The sequence below is a fragment of the Neomonachus schauinslandi genome, chromosome 4 (genome assembly GCF_002201575.2).
Source record: "Neomonachus schauinslandi chromosome 4, ASM220157v2, whole genome shotgun sequence".
Classification (NCBI taxonomy): Eukaryota; Metazoa; Chordata; class Mammalia; order Carnivora; family Phocidae; genus Neomonachus; species Neomonachus schauinslandi.
The window spans coordinates 41,577,771-41,600,556 of record NC_058406.1 but is presented as its reverse complement, the minus strand read 5'-3'; the positions used below and the strand labels follow the sequence as shown (position 1 = coordinate 41,600,556).

The window sequence follows — 22,786 nt, the reverse complement described above, 5'->3', positions numbered from 1 at the left end:
GTAAATGAATGTCCAAAATAAACGAAATCAATCTATGGTGACAGAATTTGGAAGAGCGGTTTCTTGTGAAAGAGAATAGTGATAGCAGGGGGCATGAGAGAGGCTTCTAGCATGCTGGCAACATTTTGCAGCTTGATCTGGGAGATATCTTCATCTGTAAACATTTATCAAACTGTACACTTCAAATTTATGCCTTTTATTATAAGCTAGACTTTAATACAAATTTTACACAAAACAAAAAACAGACTGTCAACCCCTAACATAGATGGTGGGGTTATAGGAGAGTAATTTTTCCATTTTGTTTATCTTTTCTAATGTTCTTTACACTTAAGTAAATATTACTTACACCACAAAATTTTTGAAGTATTAATTTTTTAAAGTTTATTTATTTAATTATTTATTTATTTTTAGAGAGAGAGTGCAAGCACGTGGGGCAAGGGGAGGAGCAGAGGGAGAGGGACAGTGAGCATCTTAAGCAGGCTCCACGCCCAGCAAGGAGCCCATCTTGGGGCTCACTCTCAGGACCCTAAGACCATGACCTGAGCTGAAATCAAGAGTCGGACACTTAACAGACTGAGCCACCCAGGTGTCCCTAAAAATATTAATTTTAATATCAAAGTATAACAAATAAAAAGACTGTACAACAAAGACTCTAATATCTCACTGCTACACCAGCCATGTCTACCTTGGACAGGTAAGTTTCAAGTGCAAAAGGAAAAATTCACCAAGAAAAAAATCTGTCAGCAATCAGTGTCTTAGACAATTAATATAACCACAGTCCTCTAATAGTTGGCTCCTCCTCAAATTAAATTTGGCCTCTCCCTGAAACCAAGTAGCTTTCTAGCTTACTATTCTGTTTTATTTTTCTTTATTGCACTTATGTGAAACTACCTAACTTATCTGTATATGTGTTTTCTGTATTTGTCCACTAGAATAAACACTTCACAGGGACAGGGCCCTTGTCAGTTTTGTTTACTACTATATGCCCGGGTCCTTGAAGAGTGCCTGACACATAAAGGGCAATCAATAAATACTTGCTGAATAAGCAGATTATGTAGAGTTCAAAAGATTATCAAGTCATGGCCTAACAGTTAATCAGATAACCCGTGCCTTAATAAGAAATTTGGGGTTGCTATGGTCTGAATGTTTGTGTCCCCCGCAAAACGCCCTATGTGATGGTATTAGTAGGTGGGGAGGTCAGGACCGTGGACCCTAATGAATGGGATTAGTGCCCTTATAAAAGAGTCTCCAAAAAGACTCCTAGCCCCTTCCACCATGTGAGTCCACAGCAAGAAGGCACTGGCTATATGTACACCAGCAAGAGGGCCCTCACCAAAAGTGACCCGGCTGGCACCTTGATCTCGGACTTCCAGGTTCCAGAACTGTGAGAAATAACTTTCTGTTGTTTATAAACTATTCAGTCTGTGGTATTTTGTTACAGCAGCCCAAAGGGACTAAGATAGCAGTAAGTTATTAAAGCACAGCATGCCCATATTATTAAATAGTTAAAACAAGATTGAAAGCTAAAAGTTTTTATTGTATATCTTAGAACTCAGGGATAGACCCTAAAAAGATTGAGATTCAATGGCTATTCCATCTTTGCTTCTAACAAAATTTTCTTATTACTGGGGGAAAAAAAATGTGTGAAGCTTTGAAAATGAAGGGATTTATAGTCTAAAAAATTCAGTTCCCATGTAGATTTACGTTATCAAAGAGCAGGGAGAAAAAAAGCTAGTAAATTGAGATCTCTGGACTTGATTTATAGTTGGACTTGATCCTAATATGAAAAGTGAGTTTAGGTGCGCCTGGGTGGCTCAGTCAGTTAAGTGTTCAACTCTTGATTTCGGCTCAGGTCATGACTTCAGGATTGTTAAGATCAAGCCTCATGTCCTCAAGCCTCACGTCCATGCCCAGCACGGAGCCTGCTTAGGATTCTTTCTCTCTCCCTCTCCCTCTGCTTTCCCCCAACCTTAAAAAAAAAAAAAAAAAAAAAAAAAGTGAGTTTAGGAAGTGAAGTCTGCTGCTGCTGTAATTATCAGCATGTATTGCTCTCATGCTGAGCACTTCACATCCCATGGACTCATCTGATCTTTATAACAACCCTATGAGGATTAGAGATCAAACAACTTGCTCACAATCACACAGCTAGAGGTTGAGCTAGATCTGAAAGCAGATTCTTGCTGCTAAAGCCCATTATTCCCAAGCTCTATGGCTTCCGATTGTTATAGGAAGGATACAAACATTGAACAGCTCAGTTTGTTGTTGTGTTAAGTAGGCTCCATGCCCAAAGTGGGGCTTGAACTCACAACCCTGAGATCAAGACCTGAGCTGAAATCAAGAGTGGGATGCTTAACCAACTGAGCCACAGGTGCCCCGACAACTCAGTTTTAATTGGGCCTTTACCAGTTCATCAGTATCTGATGAATCTAGATGCTTTCTCAGTTCCCCAAGCCCTTTTGCAGAGTCTCAGACAAGTCTCTCATGTTCAAGCAAAATTAATGTTTACTATGTGTACTGGGGAGGAAGCAACGATTTACTGCGCTCTTACTATGCTGAAGTGCTTTACATACCTCATTTAATCCCCACAACAGCTCCATGGATAGAAATTATTCTCACCATTTTTTAGATGAGACAACTGGACTCAGGGAAGGTATACACCTAGTAAGTGACAGGGCTGTGGTCTGAGCCCAGTTTGGGTGTCTCCAAAGGCTATGCTCTTTCTATTGTACCTTGGGGATACGAGCCGCTGAGGCCTTCTATAGCACGTTGCCCACAAAGGGGCAGGGTTGAGAACTCAAGTTGATGCTAAGAAGGCAGAATAAAAGGAATGAAAGATAACGTGTCATGTTAATCAGTTGGCTTCCTAGAGATATGCTATATGAGTTGTTTTAAAGGAGAGGAGGGAGGGGCAGAATTCATAGACAAAGACACCTAGGCAGGAGGAAAAGATTATGGAAAATGCAGAAAATCTGAAAGTCCTTAATATAACCATCTGTATAATCATTACCAAACTCTTAACAATATAAGCAAACGAAATACTTTTTAGGAAATCTTACTTCGTCAACAGTAAGTAAACCTCTCAACACTGTGTATATGCCAAAAGAACTAGCAATTCTCTTTAAGATGCTAGTTCAAACTAGGACAGGTTATTAATGCTTTAACATAGCTGATCTCTAACAAGTGGGCATTTGTTGGCTGATGTAAAAGGATCTGGCAATTTCCAGTGGTGGCTTTTACTGGGTAAGTCCACATTTCAACGCCACTCCTAGCTGCCAACAAGTGTCAGTTTCAGCAGAAATCACCTTGCTTCAGGGTAAATTCCCTTCAGGTCTAGGATGGGGCACCTAGTATGGGGAGAGCTCACGGCCAGAATACATACACAGGGAGTAAGGTTTTTTGAAATTATTTAATAGCTTTCCATAAGCATATTATCTTTCATGACAAACAAACAATAATAACAAAAACAGGAGAAATTTTTTTTTACTATCACCTCATCATCTGCCTGCGCATATCAGAATATAATTCTAAATAACTATTTTCCAAAAGTTCTTATTTTTAAAAGCTTAAATCTAGATGAAGCATTCAGTTTTTTTTCCTACACCACATCAGAGTGGCAGCTCATAAAAATGCAAATTCATAGTTATTTTTATGCCTACTGATTTTTTTTTTTTAAAGATTTTATTTATTTATTTGAGAGAGAGAGAATGAGAGAGAGAGAACACATGAGAGGGGATAGGGTCAGAGGAAGAAGCAGACTCCCCGCCGAGCAGGGAGCCCGACGCGGGACTCGATCCCGGGACTCCAGGATCATGACCTGAGCCGAAGGCAGTCGCCTAACCGACTGAGCCACCCAGGCGCCCCTGCCTACTGATTTTGAGGGGAAAAAAGTGACTATACGTAATTCGGGAACTTTCCACCACATTACCATGCTGCCCACACAAGATGCCCTTACTACTGCCTCTTCCTTCATGAATCTCTAGTTGATTTCTTGTTCAACAACGCCACTCTTAACATTTTCTCCTGTCTCCAAGCTCTAAACTCTATTCCAAAAGCTCTGCCAACCTCCTTTCTACCTCAAAATGCCCCTGAATATTTATCTACCCTCTCAGAGAAAGAAGTATCGTCCCTCCTTCCCACCGTGCTCCTGACATCATCCACTCCTCCAGGACCTCCCTCAATAATGTATCGGTAACAAAACTCTCCCATCTTTGATAGACTTCCTTCTCCTACATAGCTTCCAGGTCCCATCAACTTCACCCCAAATACACTGGTAACTATGATGTAACAACATCTTCTTTTTCTCACTGCCAACACTCAGGCTATCCTTTTTGCTCACTTAGACAGTGGCAACATCCATCCTCCCAACTGCTCTCTCTGTGCCTGATTTCTCCCTTTCCAATTCATCAGCTCTAATGCACCAGCTTCATCCTCTTAAAACACAGTCCTGACTTTCACTTTTCTACCTACAAAGCTTTAACTGGATTGATTATATATCAAATCACTTTCAAAGTTCATAGCATGGTATTTTAAGCTTTCCAAAAAGGTGGTCCCCACACATCATATTTTTTAATTGCACCAGGCTCTCTCTAACAAGAGAAACGAAACATAAAATACAACATACAAAATGTAACCTGCTGAATACTTACTAAGCATCACTCATTTATTTTGCTGTTCATTTTTAAATTATTTCTTTTACTGAAGGCCTACCATGTATCAGGTACTATTGTAGGCAATGGGGATGCAGCAGTGAACCTAACAGGCAAAAAGCTCTGTCTTCATGCAGTTTACAATTCAAGTGAGGGAGACAGATAATAAGGAAATAAGTAAAATATTATAGAGTATATCAGATGGCAATAAGTGCTATAAAGAAAAATAAGGCAGCAAAGGACAATAGGGAATGGTTAACAGGGCTGTGATTTAAAAGCATTAAGGCTGGGGCGCCTGGGTGGCTCGATCAGTTAAGCGTCTCCCTTCAGTTCAGGTCATGATCCCAGGGTCCTGGGATCGAGTCCCACATTGGGCTCCCTGCTCAGCGGGAAGCCTGCTTCTCCCTCTCCCTCTCCTGCTCCCCCTGCTTGTGCGCTCCCTGTCGAATAAATAAATAAAATATTTTTTAATAAATAAATAAAATAAAAGCATTATGGTTAAGGAACGGCTCACTGAGAAGGTGACATCTGGGCAAAGATTCAAAGGAAATGAGGGAAAAAGCCATGAGGATATTAAGGGAAGACAATTCCAGGCAGAGGGAATATAGTAGAAAGCCCCTAAATTGGGAACACCCTATGTTTCAGCAACGGCAAGGAGGACAGTGTGACTAAAGCAAAGTAAGGGCAAGTATAGTAAAACAGAGAAAAGTGGGGCCAGATCATGTAATGCCAGTATAAGAACTCTGGCTTTTACTGAGTGAGCTAAAAGCATTTGGATGGCTTTGAGCAGAGAAGAGTCACAATCTGACTTAAGTTTCAAAACAATCACTCCCAAATAAATAAATAAATAAAATGGTCACTCCAGCTGGTGCGTGGAGAAGAACCTGCAGGGGGCAAGGTTAGAAACAGGGAGACCAGGCAAAAAAAACGATGGAGGCTTAGACCAAGGTGGTAGTAGAAAACAGAATTTGCTGACAGATTAGACTATGTAGTGTGAGAAAAAAATGAGCCAATGAGGACCTCAAGGATTTTGGATCAAGGATCTGGTAGGACAGAGAACCAAATCCTGGAGATGGGGAAGATGATGGGAGGAATACATCATTAAAGGGGAGTAGGAGCAAATCAGGAGTTTATACATGTTAGCTTCAGGATACCTATCAAGTATCCAAGTAAACTTGTCAATTAAGCAGTTGGATATACACCTTGTAGTTCACTGGCTGGGTCCATGCTGAAGATACATGGGAGTCATCAGTGTAGGTATGGCTTTAAAAGCATGAGACTAGAGGGGATCCCTAGGGAGTGAATGGAGATACAACCGAGGCTTGGAGCATGCCAACATTAAGAAATTTGGAGATGAGAAAATAGGAAGAGAGGCCAGGAAGAACATCCAGTGGGTAAGAGGAAAGTCTAGAAGTATAATATCATGAAGGCTGAGAATGAACCACTGAATTTAGCAACATGGTGGTCACTGGTGACCTTGACAAGAATAGTTTTGGAACAGTGATGCGGATAAAAGCTGACTGGAGTGGGTTCAAGAAAGACTGGGATGAGAGGAAGTGGAGACAGTGAGTATAGACAGGACTTTCAAGGCAGTATAACCATATGCTGGAGCATGTGCTTTACAGGATACTTAAGAGAGATAATTCTCTTAATCCTTGCATCAACCCTATGAAATAGGTACCATTTATTATTCCCATCTACAGATCAGAAAACTGAGGCTCAGAGAAGTTCAATAATTTGTTCAAAGCCAGAATCTGAATGGCAAGGCCAGGACCCCAACCCAAGTTTGTCTAATTCTAAAACCTAAAATTGGCAACTCTGTGATGGAGCCTCCCAATCTTTGGGAGGAGGCAGCTGTGACCTATTCCTATTCCCAAGGATTTACTTGTTCTTTTAACAGGGTCCTATACCTCTGAAGCCAGACCTCTTGGAAAACACCAAAGCAGATCCACATTTCCCCTTGTGTATTTGTCAGTGTTCCTGTAAACGAAGTCATCACTGCACTGACCTGAGTTAGGAAGCACTGATCCTTTGCCGTTCTTCACATCCACCACCCAGGTGGCTTCTTTACCCTCAGGGCCGTCCTTCACCTTGAAGGCAAAAATACCACCGATTTTCTTCACAAACTGTTCCCCTTCCTGGAAGGAAAAACAAAACAAAACAACAAAATGCTGGGAGTTGAATTACATTTGTTTCTCTGGCTTTTTCTCTAAATTGAATGTTTAAATAGATACATGATGTGAGCAGCTGGGCCAGCTGTAGTCCCCAGGCTCCCTCAGGATCTTTTACCCAGAAAAATCTGAAAGGCAACAGGCAACAACTCCCTCATCTGCCAAATCTTTTGTTAAAAATGGCTTTCCGGATACAACTGGTGGAAGAAAAGGGAGAATAGGGGTTGCACAGCAGTACGTTCTACTGAAGTAGCTTTCCTTTATCTCAATAATTTCTGAAAGATTCACTCTGGCCTATCTAAATGTAGGAACCCCCCATTCCCTCTTTTTTTGCAGGTAAATTTCTTTACATGTGTTTCTGGTTTCCCGCAATCAGAACTTAAAGATAAGGGTTCTGAGAACAAGTCTTTTATTCTGGGGGAGGGGGTGAAGGGAGGCAACAACATATTTTCTGGATTAGTATAAAGAATTATACAAGTAATATACCAACACCCAATTGCTTTCAAATCTTGAAGGAATGAAACTGAAAAAATAACCTCAGATCCCTATCTCTGTAGGTTGGTTTCCTTCCTCCTTCCCTCTTCCCTTCATTCCTACTTCTTTCATCGTTCCTTACGGAAATACTTGTTGATCACAACAATGACTGGGACCAGACATTGTTCTAGGCACTGAGAATATAGAACTAGGAGTTAGAACGGTAAATGATCACTACGATCACTATGACAGCACAGGGGACTAAGCTAAGGCCGCTGGCAGGGTGAAAAATGAAAGGGTGACAACAAGCTCACATACCTTTCTTAAAAAAAAACCCAAAAACATGGTAATTCTACTGCAATTACTTTTCTTTAAAGAAACACATTTTTGGGGTGCCTGGGTGGCTCAGTCGGTTAAGTGTCCGAATCTTGATTTCGGCTCAGGTCATGATCTCAGGAGATGGAGCCCCATGTCGGGCTCCGCGCTGGGCGTGGAACCTGCTTAAGATTCTCTCTCCCTCTCCCGCTCCCTCTGCCTCTGTCCCTCCCTTTGTGCCCTTTCTCTGAAATAAATAAATAAATCTTTAAAAAAAAAAAAAAAAGAAAAAGAAACACATTTTCTGTGGAAAAAACTGAAAAAAAAATTTTTTTTAAAGATTTTATTTATTTATTTGACAGAGAGAGCGAGAGAGCACAAGCAGGGGGAACAGCAGAGGGAGAGGGAGAAGCAGGCTCCCTGCCGAGCAGGGAGCCCGATGCGGGGCTCGATCCCAGGACCCTGGGACCACAACCCGAGCCAAAGGCAGACACTTAACCATTTGAGCCACCCAGGCACCCCCCAAAATTGAAAATGTTGATAAGCAAAAAGAAAATATAAATCATTCATAGTTTTACTACTCAGAGAAAATAATATTTTGATGTAAATCCCCTTCATCTTTTTTCTCTCCATATGTTTTCATAAATGGGATCACATTTTTTTTTAAAGATTTTATTTATTTATTTGAGACAGAGAGAATGAGAGAGAGAGAGAGAGCACATGAGAGGGGGGAGGGTCAGAGGGAGAAGCGGGCTCCCTGCCGAGCAGAGAGCCCAATGCGGAACTCGATCCAGGAACTCCAGGATCATGACCTGAGCCGAAGGCAGTCGCTTAACCAACTGAGCCACCCAGGCGCCCAGGGATCACATTTTATATATATTGTTTTGTAATCCACTTTTCTGTTTCATATCATTATCCTCATTTCTGTGTCATTAAATATTCTTCAACATAATTTTAAATGACCACATACAGTCTTTATTTGTGTAAATGTACTATACTTCATCTAACCAATACTCTTGCTTGATATTTAGATTAATTCTTATTTCTGGCACTTGTTAACAATGCTGTGAATAACATTCTTACTAAATATTTTTACATAGCCTTGTTTATTGAAGCTTAAATTCCTAGAATTAAACATCGCTAATAACACTAAATCTGAAATCATCATTGGTTTGAATTCCTGCCATGTACTTCATAACCCAGAGCAAGTTACTAAACCTCTCTGAATTTCAGTTTTCTTCTTATTTGTGAAATGGAGATGCCGGTAGCTACTGTCATAGAGTTGTATGGTATTTAAAGACCCACAAAGCACAGAGTAACTGCTCAATAAATGTTAGCATTTTGTTGTTTTTGTTGTTATTTTACTCTATGATCTGTGTGTTATTCCTGTGCCAATATTAGAGTTTTATAATGTACTTTATACTTTGGTACAATAAATTCCCATTATAATTCCTCTCTTCCAAATATTGTTGGACTTGTTTTGGACATTTTTCCCCTCTACATATACATTATAATAATTTAGTTAATTCTTCTCCCCACCAAAATGCTGTTGGATTTACATGGGGTTACATAAAATCTGTTAGATTAGTTTGGGGGAGAATATCTTTACAAAATTAAATCCTCCCATCCATGAATATGGTATATCTTCAAGTTTTCTTTGATGTCCGCTGGCAGTATTTTGTCAATTTTTTCCCACATAGGCTCTTGTACATTTCTTACCAAGTTCATTCTTAGGTGTTTTATATTTTATACTGCTCTTAATATTTTTATTGCATTTCATGGGTTATTGCAAATATATAAAAACATATTAATCTTTGAATGTTTATTTTGGACTGGCTACCTCTTATAATTTCTAATAGTTTTTATTTCCCACCTTCTTTATTTCAGCCTTACATTCCTGCAATAATTTAGACACAAGATTCTTCCTTTTGGTATCATAATATTCATTCTTTTATTTTTTTAACTTATTTTATTTAAATTCAATTAGTTAACAATTACTTTGATTAGTTAACATATCATTAATTTCAGATGTAGAGTTCAGTTATTCATCCGCTGCATATAACACCCAGTGCTCATTACATCACATGCCCTCCTTAATGCCCATCACCCAGTTACCTCATACCCCACCCACCTCCCTTCCAGCAACCCTCAGTTTGTTTCCTAGAGTTTCTTATGGTTTGCCTAATACTCATTCTTTTAAAAGAAAGATTTAAGTGTTTGATATGTTTAGGCACTGTATAAGGTACTTATATAGGTATAAGTACCTGAAATACTCAAATAATTATTATCCCTGAGGAACTTGCATAGACTGATATCAGATACTAACCTCTGTTTCTGTGTAAGCAGAGAGGCTGGCCTAAGTTCTTTCTTTTTGTTGTGTTTTGTTTGTTTTAAAGTATACAATTCCGTGGTATTTTAGTATATTCAAAGTGGTACAACCAACACCACTATCTAATTTTAGAATGTTTTTATCACCCCAAAAAGAAACCCAAAGCCACTGGTAGTCATTCCCCTTCTCCTCTCCTGCTAGTAGCCTCTGGTAACCACCAATCTGCTTTCGATCTCTGTGGATTTGCTTATTCTGGACATATCATATAAATGGAATCACACAATACAAGGTCTTTTGTGACTTTCACTTAGCAAAATGTTTTTCAGGTTCATCCAATCCATGCTGAAGTATGTATCAGTAATTCATTCCTTTTTTATGACAAAATAACATTCCATTGTATGGATGCGGCACATTTCATTTAGTCATTCATCAGCTGCTGGTTGCTTGCCCTTTTTAGCTATTATGAATAACACTCCACGGACACTTGTGTACAAGTTTTTTATATGAACACAGGCTCTAATTTTTCTTAAGTATATATTTAGAAGTGAAATTGCTGGGTCATAAGGTGATGTTTAACTTTATGACAAACTACCAAACTGTTCTCTAAAGTAGCCACACTATGTTACGATCCTACCAGCAATGAATGAAGGTTCCAATTCTTCCACACCCCACAGACTTTTGTCTTTTTATTTTATTTTTTTAAGTTTATTTAATTTTTTTTTAGTAACCTCTACACCCAATGTGGGGCTCAAACTCATGACCCTGAGATCAAGAGTCACATGCTCTTCTGACTGAACCAGCCAGGCACCCCAGGCTTTTTTGTCTTTCTAATGTTAACGGGTGTGTCAATCTTTTTCTTATACTAGATAACACACCTGAACCTATTCAGAAATAATCATGTGTCTTAGACTCCAAAGAAGCTATTCTAAAAATATTTAGTCTAGACCTACTTATCTCTACAATCTCAGGAGCATTTCTTACATGTGGGTGTCCTGGAATTAACTATCAATATTTCCTAGTTAAACCAAGAAACCAACATTTCTTGTCAGATTTTTATAGAGAAATTCTCTTATTTTGGCTTCCCTTAAAATATCTCACTCAAATTATTCTAAGTTAGCTTTAGGAGAAATTAATTATTAATGACAACAATAATCTTTTTAGGGCTATAAAGTTTTCAAATCCTTTTATATACATTATTTCTTTAATCTCCATAAAACCTTATAAGTAGTTGGACAGGTATTATTATTAGCTCATTCAGCAGAAAAAACAACTGAGGCTCATAAAGGTTAAGAACCCTTCAGACTATTTTCTATCCTGTTGCCAAGTAACCTATCTAACATAACCCATCTAACACTAACATAAGCCATCTAACACTTCCAGGTGTGAATTTCTTAAATGTGGCTCCCCAGAGCCTATGGAGAAAGTCTGTCTTTACATATCATTCAAATTCTTCATAATCTGAGGGATATTTATCTGTTCCTATCCAGCCACTTTTTTCATCCTCCTCAGGCTTTATGTTCCAACAATACTGATCATCTTGAGTTCCATAAACATATGTGCCTCCATGGCCATGCTTATGCTCTGTCCCAGCTCACTCACCTCCCATTCACATTCCCACCCCAACCTCATCAAGTCCCTGTTCACTTGCCAGTTCTTCTGGGAAGGCTTTTCTACCTGTACTGGACACTTTGATAGCCCTTTGCACATGCATCCATGTTTCTTGTTAAAGCAGTATTTTTCTTTCCTGGGAAAATCTCTCCATGTCTATCTTTCCACTAAACTCTGTTCCCTGAAGGGCAGGGACGTGTGGTTAGTAAGTAGTACAACCAGAACTCAGTTCCAGTTTGGTTTAACTTTAAATTCAATGCTCTTGTTGTTTGACCATACCATACTGCAAAGTAGGTTACATCAATACTTGCAACTTAAGCCTATGAAAGCAGTGTGTCTCCATAAATGAATCTTAAGTTCAAGTCTTCTCCATATTCCTTGAGATCTTTTATCCCTCAAGTTTCTGTGAAGACACTAAAAGAGTGGGTTAGGGCGCCTGGGTGGCTCAGTCGCTAAGCGTCTGCCTTTGGCTCAGGTCATGATTCCAGGGACCTAGGATTGAGCTCCCTGCTCAGTGGAGAGCCTCCTTCTGCCTCTCCCACTCCCCCTGCTTGTGTTCCCTCTCTCGCTGTGTCTCTCTCTGTCAAATAAATAAATAATAAAATCTTTTAAAAACAAACAAACAAAACAAAACAAAAAAATAAATAAAAGAGTAGGCTGATAATCCTGGTGTGGTGGGCCACCCAAGAGCCAGGCTTCCTTTGGGGCCAGCAGCCCATGAATGACTATTTCTAGGTGCATCCATGCCATCTGCATGCATAAGCCTCAGGAATAGACACCAACAAGTCAGAGCAGAAAAACATCAGCAAACATTTAGAAATTCTACTTAGCATACTTGGAGAGAAATTCCTCCCACCTCCTTAAAACAGATGTAGATTAATTTTACACTTGCCATTACTTTTAAGAACTGATCCTCTTATAAAATAACATTTTTCATTGAAGAAGTGAGACAGGGTAAGGAAATGGACAAGGAGAGAGTTAAAAGAGGAAAGAAAATACACATTTGTTGAGAAACTAAAGATCATTAGTACTAAGAAAGTTCTAAGTGCCTCCTTGATGAAAAAAAAGTATTTCTTTTTGAGTAGGCAAAAGGTCAAGGAGTAGGTTCTGTCTCAAACTTAATTGGAACAAAAAGTTAAGACAGAATTCAAAGAAAGGCAATGGGGTATTGCTAACAGACAAAAGTGGAAATAAAATCCCTGGCCAGATTTCCTTTGCTAATGCAGAAAATGCATGAATTAACAAAAGATTCCAGGACTTTCACTTTCTAGTCCTCACAAACATTTAGGAAACTTACAATCGTGGGAAGAAAACAAGGGGACAAGGTCCACGCAAATGAGGTTATGGAGGGAGGAGAAAAGAATTAAAATGGGAGCAGGAGGAATACAATTGCAAAGCTAAAAGAAGACTGTGAAATAAAAACAGTACTGCTTTGTTAATCCCAATAATGAAGTATTCAATGATTGACATATAGTTTACCAGGTACTAATTATTTTTATTTGATTTTTTTAGACAGAATAAATTGGAAAAAGAAACAGGACAACTTGGCAGAAGCAATTATCCTATGGGTTGCTCTGCAGACAAATATTGGTGGCAAGAAAAAAAAAATTCAAGCTGAGCCCTGATACAGTCCAATTTCAGTTCAGTGGACATATATAATGAAGGTAATTAAACAATAACAAGAGGGGCACCTGGCTAGCTCAGTCAGGAGAGCATGTGACTCTTGATCTCAGGACCAGGTGTTTGAGCCCCATGTTGGGGGTAAAGATTATTTTAAAAACAAACAAAAAACCAACAATGAGGGGCGCCTGGGTGGCTCAGTTGGTTAAGCGACTGCCTTTGGCTCAGGTCATGATCCTGGAGTCCCAAGATCGAGTCCCGCATCGGGCTCCCTGCTCAGCAGGGAGTCTGCTTCTCCCTCTGACCCTCCCCCCTCTCATGCTCTCTCTATCTCATTCTCTCTCTCAAATAAATAAATAAAATCTTAAAAAAAAAAAAACCAACAATGAGATATCTTTTCCTACTAGATTGGCAAAGATTTTTTTTTTAATAGATTTTTATTTATTTATTTGATAGAAAGAGAGAGAGCATAAGCAAGGGGAGCAGCAGAGGGAGAGGGAGAAGCAGGCTCTCTGCTGAGCAGGGAGCCCAATGTGGGGCTGGATCCCAGGACCCTGGGATCATGACCAGAGCCGAAGGCAGATGCTTAACCAACTGAGCCACCCAGGTGCCCCACAGATTGGCAAAGATTTTTAAAAATCCAGGCAACACATAGCACCGGAGAAGGTATGAGGAAAAAACAGTCACTCCCATGAATTGTTATTAAGTTTGTAAACTAGTACCCTCTTTTTGGTGGATAGCTTGGCAATATATACCAAAATGCAAAATACACATGTCTAACAACTCAACAATTTCCCCCTTTATTTATGCTAAGATGATCATGGCATTAAGTACTTAAAGATGAGTAAAAAAGGAAATTTATTATACCACTACTTTACTTGCAGAATTTAAATACAAGCAATGTTCATCATAGGAGGCTAGTTAAATAGATTATGATACATTAAATAAATTCAAAGTGTACTAGGTGGTCATTAAAACTGATGGTAAGGGGGCGCCTGGGTGGCTCAGTTGGTTAGGCGACTGCCTTCGGCTCAGGTCATGATCCTGGAGTCCCGGGATCGAGTCCCGCCCGCATCAGGTTCCCTGCTCGGCGGGGAGTCTGCTTTTCCCTCTGACCTTCCCCCTTCTCATGTGCTCTCTCTCTCACTCTTGCAAATAAATGAATAAATAAAATCTTTAAAAAAAAAAAAACTGATGGTAAGGATTTATACTTATGTGAATGGAACACTGTCAAGAGAAAAAGCAGGTTATAAGGGCGCCTGGGTGGCTCAGTTGGTTAAGCGACTGCCTTCGGCTCAGGTCATGATCCTGGAGTTACTGGATCGAGTCCCGCATCGGGCTCCCTGCTCAGCGGGGAGCCTGCTTCTCCCTCTGACCCTCCCCCCTCTCATGTGCTCTCTGTCTCTCTCATTCTCTCTGTCTCAAATAAATAAATAAAATCTTTAAAAAAAAAAAAGCAGGTTATAAAACAAGGTTTTATAACCCCCCATGCAGATGTATCCCCACAAGATGGTAGCAGGACAGGTCTGCAGCTCCTGGACCAGTGCCTGCCTGCCCAGAACTGGCAAACCTGGCCCTCTCTACCGCAGGAAGGTCCTGATCATGAAAATCCTAGAAATACACCGTCCTTTGTCAAGACACATCAGTCGCACTGACTGTTTTCCACTCACAGTGCAAGCAATCACCTTAGATGTTAAGTTCTTTGTGCTACAATGAAGGAGTTAGGAGACATGCACAATGTATGCCTTTCACACTGTAGAACAAATGAAATACACAGCTTAACTGCTCTGAATCCTTTTATTTCAGCCCCCTTTGGGCAGCTTAATAGATGTGTAATTGGAACTGTGTGACTGTGGCTGTAACCGTGCCTTATTAGTCTGAAAATTAAAATCAGTAATGATATCCCGAGATGCTTTTAGGTTTCAAACAATGATGTAAATATGTAATTTTGCTTAAAGAGAAGAACTCTCAAAAAAAAAAAAGCTCTCTTTTTTAAGAGTTACTGTTAGATGGCCTTAGTATGATTATTATCTATCAAGAACTGATTACTGTACATAAAAATAAATTTGTATACAGAATACAATTTAAAAACCGAACATGTACCGTATGATCCTAGTTACGTAGAACTGCATACTCACATACACAGAGAGAGGTCTGAAACAATGTCTACCACTGTTAACATTCTAGTGAACGCTAAGTAATGGAATTTCAGGAGTTTTTTAATTTTTCTTTTTCATATGTTCAGTGTGAATGTTTTTTTTTAAGATTTTATTTATTTATTTGTCAGAGAAAGAGAGAACGAGCACAAGCAGGGGGAGCGGTAGGCAAAGGAAGAGGGAGAAGCAAACTCCCCGCTGAGCAGGGAGCCCGATGTGGGACTCGATCCCAGGACCCTGGGATCATGACCTGAACTGAAGGCAGATGTTTAACTGACAGTCACCCAGGTGCCCCTATTAGGTACCTTTAAAGACTCACTTTATTTTTTTAATTTTTTTTTAAGATTTAAAAGAATTTTTTTTATTTGACAGAGAAAGAGAGTGAGAAACAGCATGAGAGGGGAGAGGGTCAGAGGGAGAAGCAGGCTCCCTGCTGAGCCAGGAGCCCAATGTGGGACTTGATCCCAGGACTCCGGGATCATGACCTGAGTCGAAGGCAATTGCTTAACAAACTGAGCCACCCAGGTGCCCCTGAAGATTCACTTTAAATATTATTCTTTTTTAATGGTTCTAAGTAAGGTCTTTTTAATTCAGAAGGAAATTTACATCAAAATAAGGGAGAATCCCTTTACATATGAACTTTGTCCAAAATTATTATCTCCCTGACAAAGAGAGGACTGAGGAGAGTGACAAGGAGTAGCCTTTCCTCTACAGTTCAGATTGTCACAGCATTTTACCACAGTTCTTTATAGAACTCAAATGTGGAGATTTGTACATCTATGAAATGCAGTCTTTTTTTTTTTTTAATTTTATTTATTTATTTGAGAGAGAAAGAATGAGAGACAGAGAGCATGAGAGGGAAGAGGATCAGAGGGAGAAGCAGACTCCCCGCTGAGCAGGGAGCCCGATGCAGGACTCGATCCCGGGACTCCAGGACCATGACCTGAGCTGAAGGCAGTCGCTTAACCAACTGAGCCACCCAGGCGCCCCTGAAATGCAGTCTTATCAGAATTACAAAGAAACTATAATAGTAACACTCAGAAATCTAAAATACATTCAATACTTGACAATATTATATAAATTTTTAATTTGTATCATTTCATGGTAACACCAGAAATCTGTATCTGCTTCCTCTAGCCTCAAGGTCCTCTTGGCAGTATTTTATATAAATCTCACTTACCTCTTCAAGCTTCTTCTCAATCTCCTTAAAGACAACATTTGCCTTAAATCCATTAACTGCAGAGCTGGTTGGAAGAGCCTCAATTTGATGAGTTCTAAAAGAACTGGGGAAAACAATCAATTTCAATCCATGGAATCATACAGATACTAGGTTTTTCAACATTTAACAGTAGTAGTTTTCAAAAAAACTCTTAAGAACAGAGATGTTATGGCTCTTACCCAAAGAAAATCACAGTTAAGTCCATAAAACAAGCTTTTCTTCCCATTTTCTTCAACAAGTATTAAATGCTCACTAGGTGCTAGGCATTGTCCTTAAAAATACAGTAAACCAAAGAAACTTATCCTCACGAAGCTTATATGCTAGTTGGGGAGAGAGACAATGAACAAGCAAAAAAATAAAGGATACAGGGGCACCTGGGTGGCTCAGTCAGTTGAGAATCCGACTCTTAGTTTCAGTTCAGGTGATGATCTCATGGGTTGTGAGATCCAGCCCCCTGTCAGGCTCCCACCTCAGAGGGGGGTATGCTTCAAGATTCTCTCCCTCTGCCCTTCCCCCCACTCTTGCGCACATGCTCACTTTCTCAAATAAATCTTAAAAAAAGAAAGAAAGAAAGAATACAGTTACTATGAAAAAAACAATGGGGCACGTGGGTGCCTCAGTCAGCTAAGCGCTCAACTCTTGATTTCGGCTCAGGTCATGATCGCAGGGTTGTGGGATTAAGCCCCCTGACTTCAGCTCAGGTCATGATCTCATGGGTTGTGAGATCCAGCCCCCACATCAGGCTCCACATTCAGAGCATAATCTGCTTGTCCCCCTCCCTCTGCTCCCCACACCCACCCCCGCCCTGCCCATTCTCTTTCTCTCTCTCAAATAAATAAATAAATAAAATCTTTAAAAAAATGAAGAAAATAAGACAGGTTGAAAGGATACAGAGAAAGTATACATGTGTGTTGGGTATTCTATTTTATTATTTTATTTAAATTAACATCTAGTGTATTATTAATTTTAGAGGTAGAGTTCAGTGATTCATCAGTTGCATATAACACCCAGTGCTCATTACATCACGTGCCCTCCTTAATGCCCATCACCCAGTTACCCCATCCCCCCACCGATCTCTCCTCTAGCAACCCTCAGTTTGTTTCCTAGAGTTAAGAGTCTCTTTTGGTTTGTCTCCCCCTGATTTTGTCTTATTTTATTTTTCCCTCCCTTCCCCTAGGGTGTTCTATTTTATTTTATTTTTTTTAAAAGATTTTATTTATTTATTTGACAGAGAGAGACACAGTGAGAGAGGGAACACAAGCAGAGGGAGTGGGGGAGGGAGAAGCAGGCTTCTGCTGAGCAGGGAGCCCGATGCGGGGCTCGAACCCAGGACCTTGGGACCATGACCTGAGCTGAAGGCAGATGCTTAATGACTGAGCCACCCAGGTGCCCTGGGTGTTCTATTTTATTTTTTTATTTTTTATTTTTTTTTTTTTAAAGATTTTATTTATTTGAGAGAGAGAATGAGAGACAGCACAAGAGGGAAGAGGGTCAGAGGGAGAAGCAGACCCCCTGCTGGGCAGGGAGCCCGACGCGGGACTCGATCCCGGGACTCCAGGATCATGACCTGAGCCGAAGGCAGTCGCTCAACCAACTGAGCCACCCAGGCACCCTGTTCTATTTTAGATAGCCTGGTCAGAGAGGCCTCTCTGAGGAGGTGATATTTAAATTAGGTCTTAAATTATGCAAATGAGCTAGCCATGTAAAGATTTAGGTGGGGAAGCCAGTTCTAAACTTCCAGTATAAAAACACTTGAGGAAAAAACTAACTTGGCAGTTAAAGGAACTATAAGAAGGCCACTATGACTGGCACAGAGCAGAGAAGTAAAGGATCCAAGGTCACAGAAACATGTAGAGCAAGATAGTAAGGAGCTTTAGAGATTATGGTTAGGAGTTTGGGTTTTAAGTATAATGAGAAGAACTGTATGGTATAAGCTACAGAGTAGCAAGATCCAATTTATATGTTCTTTTTTTTTTTTAAGATTTTATTTATTTATTTGACAGAGAGAGACACAGCAAGAGAGGGAATACAAGCAGGGGGAGTGGGAGAGGGAGAAGCAGGCTTCCCGCCGAGCAGGGAGCCCGATGCGGGGCTCGATCCCAGAACCTGGAATCATGACCTGAGCCAAAGGCAGACGCTTAACGACTGAGCCGCCCAGGTGCCCCTGATTTATATGTTTTAATATATAAATTTCCAGCTGGAAAATTGTAAGGCTGCAAAACAGGGAAGCAGGGAGACTGGTGAAGAGGCTACTGCAGTAGTCCAGGTAAGAGATGATGGTGATTTGAACAGAATCATAAGCAGAGGTTGGACTCAAGATTTATACTTTACCTGTGACACAGAGACGAATTTAACAACCATTTGCTATTGGTTGTTTGATAGTTAGGGAACAACTATAGATAAATGACCTGATGTAGCAGAAGGAACATAGTCTTTAGAGCTACAAAGGCCTGGGTTTGAATCCCAAGGGCTTCCTCCACTCACTAACTATATGATTCTGAGTAAATAACTTTACCTCTATGCACCTCTGGTGGGGAGGTAGGAAAAAGGTGGAGAGGGCCAATGACTCTGCATAATTAAATAGAATCCTGGGGAGGAGGGGGCACCTAGCAGAGCCTGTAGCCCATGGTAAAAAGTGATAGCATGACTGGTAAAGGCTCCAGAGCCTCAAGTGTTAGATACAGACAGAAACTTAGGGCACCTGGGTGGCTCAGTCAGTTAAGCAACTGCCTTCGGCTCAGGTCATGATCCTAGAGTCCCGGGATCGAGTCCCGCATCGGGCTCCCTGCTCTGCAGGGAGTCTGCTTCTCCCTCTGACCCTCCTCCCTCTCATGCTCTCTGTTTTTCATTCTCTCTCTCGCAAATAAATAAATAAAATCTTTAAAAAAAAAAAAAACAGACAGAAACTTGAGGGGTCTGAGGAAGAGGAGGGTGTTAGGTAATTCCTCTGACACACCACAAGCAGGCTGGTGGTGGCTGGGACCCAGATGGGGACAACATGGAACTCCTATGGAACTCCATTATTGAAAGAGGAAGCAGCAGCCAATGATACAAAAGGAAAAACCAGAAGAGCGTGGTGTTGCAGAAGCTGAGAAGGGAGAAGAATCTGGGAGAGAGGAATAAACTATGTCCACTGCTGCCAAAGGTCAAATACCCACTGGATTTTGTACCATGGAGAGTACAGGTGACTCTGACAAAAACAATTTGAAGAAGTGAGGGAAGGTAGAAGTCAGATTGTAGTGAAAGAGTGAAGAGGAGAGAGAAATGACATTTTGAGGTGATGACATGAGAAAGACATGAATTTGAGGGGCTGAGGACAAATTTTGTTATAGCAACTTGAACAGACTAAGACAGCAGGCCTCAATTTATCCAAGAAACAGCTCAAAATCAAAAAGTAGTAACAGAAAAAAAAAAAATACTGTTCAAAAGTGATCTAAATTAAAGGAAAGAAAAGCTTAACTATAAATTAAATGCAATTGGTCACAGCTCTTAAATACGACCTCTCCTCCTCATTTTCTCACTTCCTACTGCAGCACTAAACATTTCTTCTCCACACTGCTAACAACTGCCTCCTAAGGATTCCTGGCCTCTGGTTCCTCCACCATTCAATTCAAAGTAATCCCAGACTGATCTGCTTAAAGGGCAATATAACCACATGATTTTTTGATAAAACTCATTCTGTGGGCTCAGTTCCAAACTCCTGAGTAGAGGATTTGAAGGTTTCAAAACCATAATTCAATAGTTACAACTGTATCTCCTGTCACCACCACACTGTTGACTCTGCCCATCTACCAAGGCACACACAAAATAATCTACTCTGTATCCACACAGTGCAAACCACTCACCAAACCCTCTATCTCAAATCTCTCTGCCTGGAATACCCTGCCCTCTACCTTTCTGCTGGGCAATCCTAGTCATCTGGTTTAAATTTACCTTCTTCATAATAATTTCTTCCTTTGGGCTTCAACAGCGTTTTGAAAAAACTATGTCTGCCTTCCCCACATACACAGAGGACCGTACTTGGGGGGGGCCTAAGCATGTAGCAGTTGCTCCATCAAAGTTAGCTAAATAAGAAACTAAGTAAATCAGATCACGTGCAATGGTTACCGGCAGTATAATGACTTATAAGAAATATTATTTGGTCATTTAGATGACTAAAATATATTTCTCAGATAGATTTGGTCTTCCATCCACAGTTCCTGAAAATGTTTCAAAGCCATAAAGGTGAAATGAGTGTCTTGTTATTATTATTATTATTATTATTTAAGATTTTATTTATTTATTTGAGAGCGAGAATGAGAGAAAGAGAGAGCATGAGAGGGGGAGGGTCAGAGGGAGAAGCAGACTCCCTGGCAAGCAGGGAGCCCGATGCGGGACTCGATCCCAGGACTCCAGGATCATGACCTGAGCCGAAGGCAGTCGCTTAAGCAACTGAGCCACCCAGGCGCCCCGTGTGTCTTGTTATTATTGAAGGTGACTTATGGACCCCACCACCACACATCACTACCACCAGGGAGGGGAGAGGAGCTGGAGGTTGATGAACCAATAGCCAATGGCTTGGTCAATAATATTATGTACTGAAGCCTCCATAAAAATCCAACAGGACAGATTTCTGGTCCTTTTCACAGAGCTTCCACACTTAGAAAACCAGAACCTTTCCTCATACCACCAAGCCAGGCCCCAAGCTCCTTTGTTTGGGACCTCACCCAATGTATCTCTTCATCTTATTATTGATTTGTACACTTTATCATGTCCTTTAATAAACTGGCAAAACATAAGTAAGTGTTTTTCTGGGTTCTTTGAGCCACTCTAGCAAATTAGTCAAACCTAAGGAGTAGGTCATTGGAACCTCCAACCTGTAGCCAGTTGGTCAGAAGCACAGTCTGAGGTTTGTGTCGCATCTGAAATGGTGGGAGGGGGCCAGTCTTGTGGGACTGAACCCTTAAGCTGTGGAATCTGATGCTCTCTCTGGGTAGATAGTGTCAGAACTGAGATGAATTCAGATCTACTGGTGTCTGAGAATTGCTTGGTGTCTAGGGACAGGTTGTGGGAACTCCCATTCCCCATGTTGGAACGGGGTCTGGGAACCCTGAAAGAGTACCTTAAAATGACCTTGTTCAAAACAAAACCACAACCTTGCTTTAAAACTATATTTGTACCATTAGATTCAGAATCATTTTCCCAACTTTGGCCTTTGTAGTGAGTTATGCTGTATCACTAAGACTATCAATAACACCCTCAGTATTTTCTTATTAGTCATTAATTCTTATTAGTCATTCATACAGGTATCCCTGCTTTTCCTTTTTTTTTTTTTTAAGATTTTATTTATTTATTTGACAGAGAGAGACAAAGCGAGAGAGGGAACACAAGCAGGGGGAGTGGGAGAGGATAAAGCAGGCTTCTCGCTGAGCAGGGAGCCCGATGCGGTCCTTGATCCGAGGACCCTGGTATCCAGATATCCCTGCTTTTCAAAAGTTCACGTTACACCACTTTGCTTCTACGAAAGACCTACACTAGTACCTGTTTTTACTAGCCAAAAGAAATCCAAAGAGGATTTTGGTTTAAAAAAAAAAAAAAGGTAGGGGCGCGTGGGTGGCTCAGTTGGTTAAACGACTGCCTTCGGCTCAGGTCATGATCCTGGAGTCCCGGGATCGAGTCCCGCATCGGGCTGCCTGCTGAGCAGAGAGTCTGCTTCTCCCTCTGACCCTCCCCCCTCTCGTGCTCTTTCTAACTCATTCTCTCTCTCAAATAAATAAATAAAATCTTAAAAAAAAAAAGGTAAAAAGAGATAATAGCAATCACCGTTTGTTTTGCAGCAAGCCATTTTATAGGCAGGGTGCAGATGGAGAGTGGCACCTCCCCCAAGTTCTCTCCCCAAGAACTACACTCAGCAGGGAGCCACAGCTTTGAACTGTGCCTGTGAGCATCTGTGCTTTATCTCAATTTATTTTGTACATCCGTTAGCAAGATGTGTCCTAAGGTATCAGAAAAGCATAAAAGAGGTTATTCTGGAGGTCTGGGAAACACTCAAGAATTTTTCCATATAAGTTAATGGTAGTTGCTTCTTCGCCTCACACCATTTTGGTTTAAGAAAAATTTCAAAGGACTGTTCTACTTTTGGATAGCAGGGGAAACCTGTATATCATCTGGATTTTTTTCATACTTCTGCCCTCCCACAAATAACACTGTACGTATTTTGAACCAAATCAATCTCCCAGAATGTACTGTCCCAAATTCATAAACTTCTA

The 22,786-nt window shown here is 40.6% G+C and overlaps 1 protein-coding gene across 3 annotated transcripts in view; it reads right to left on the bottom strand.

The window, feature by feature from the left end:
- SCP2 (sterol carrier protein 2) overlaps positions 1-22,786 on the bottom strand; it is a 112,124-nt gene that overhangs the window by 8,208 nt on the left and 81,130 nt on the right. For 2 of the 3 annotated variants that reach the window (XM_044914514.1, XM_044914516.1), the window contains 2 exons: positions 16,500-16,602; positions 6,655-6,784 (listed from right to left, as the gene is read on the bottom strand). In XM_044914514.1, the coding sequence (XP_044770449.1) occupies positions 6,655-6,784; positions 16,500-16,602 (233 nt within the window). The remainder of the gene's footprint in view (positions 1-6,654; positions 6,785-16,499; positions 16,603-22,786) is intronic. The other variant, XM_044914515.1, reaches the window with a different exon arrangement.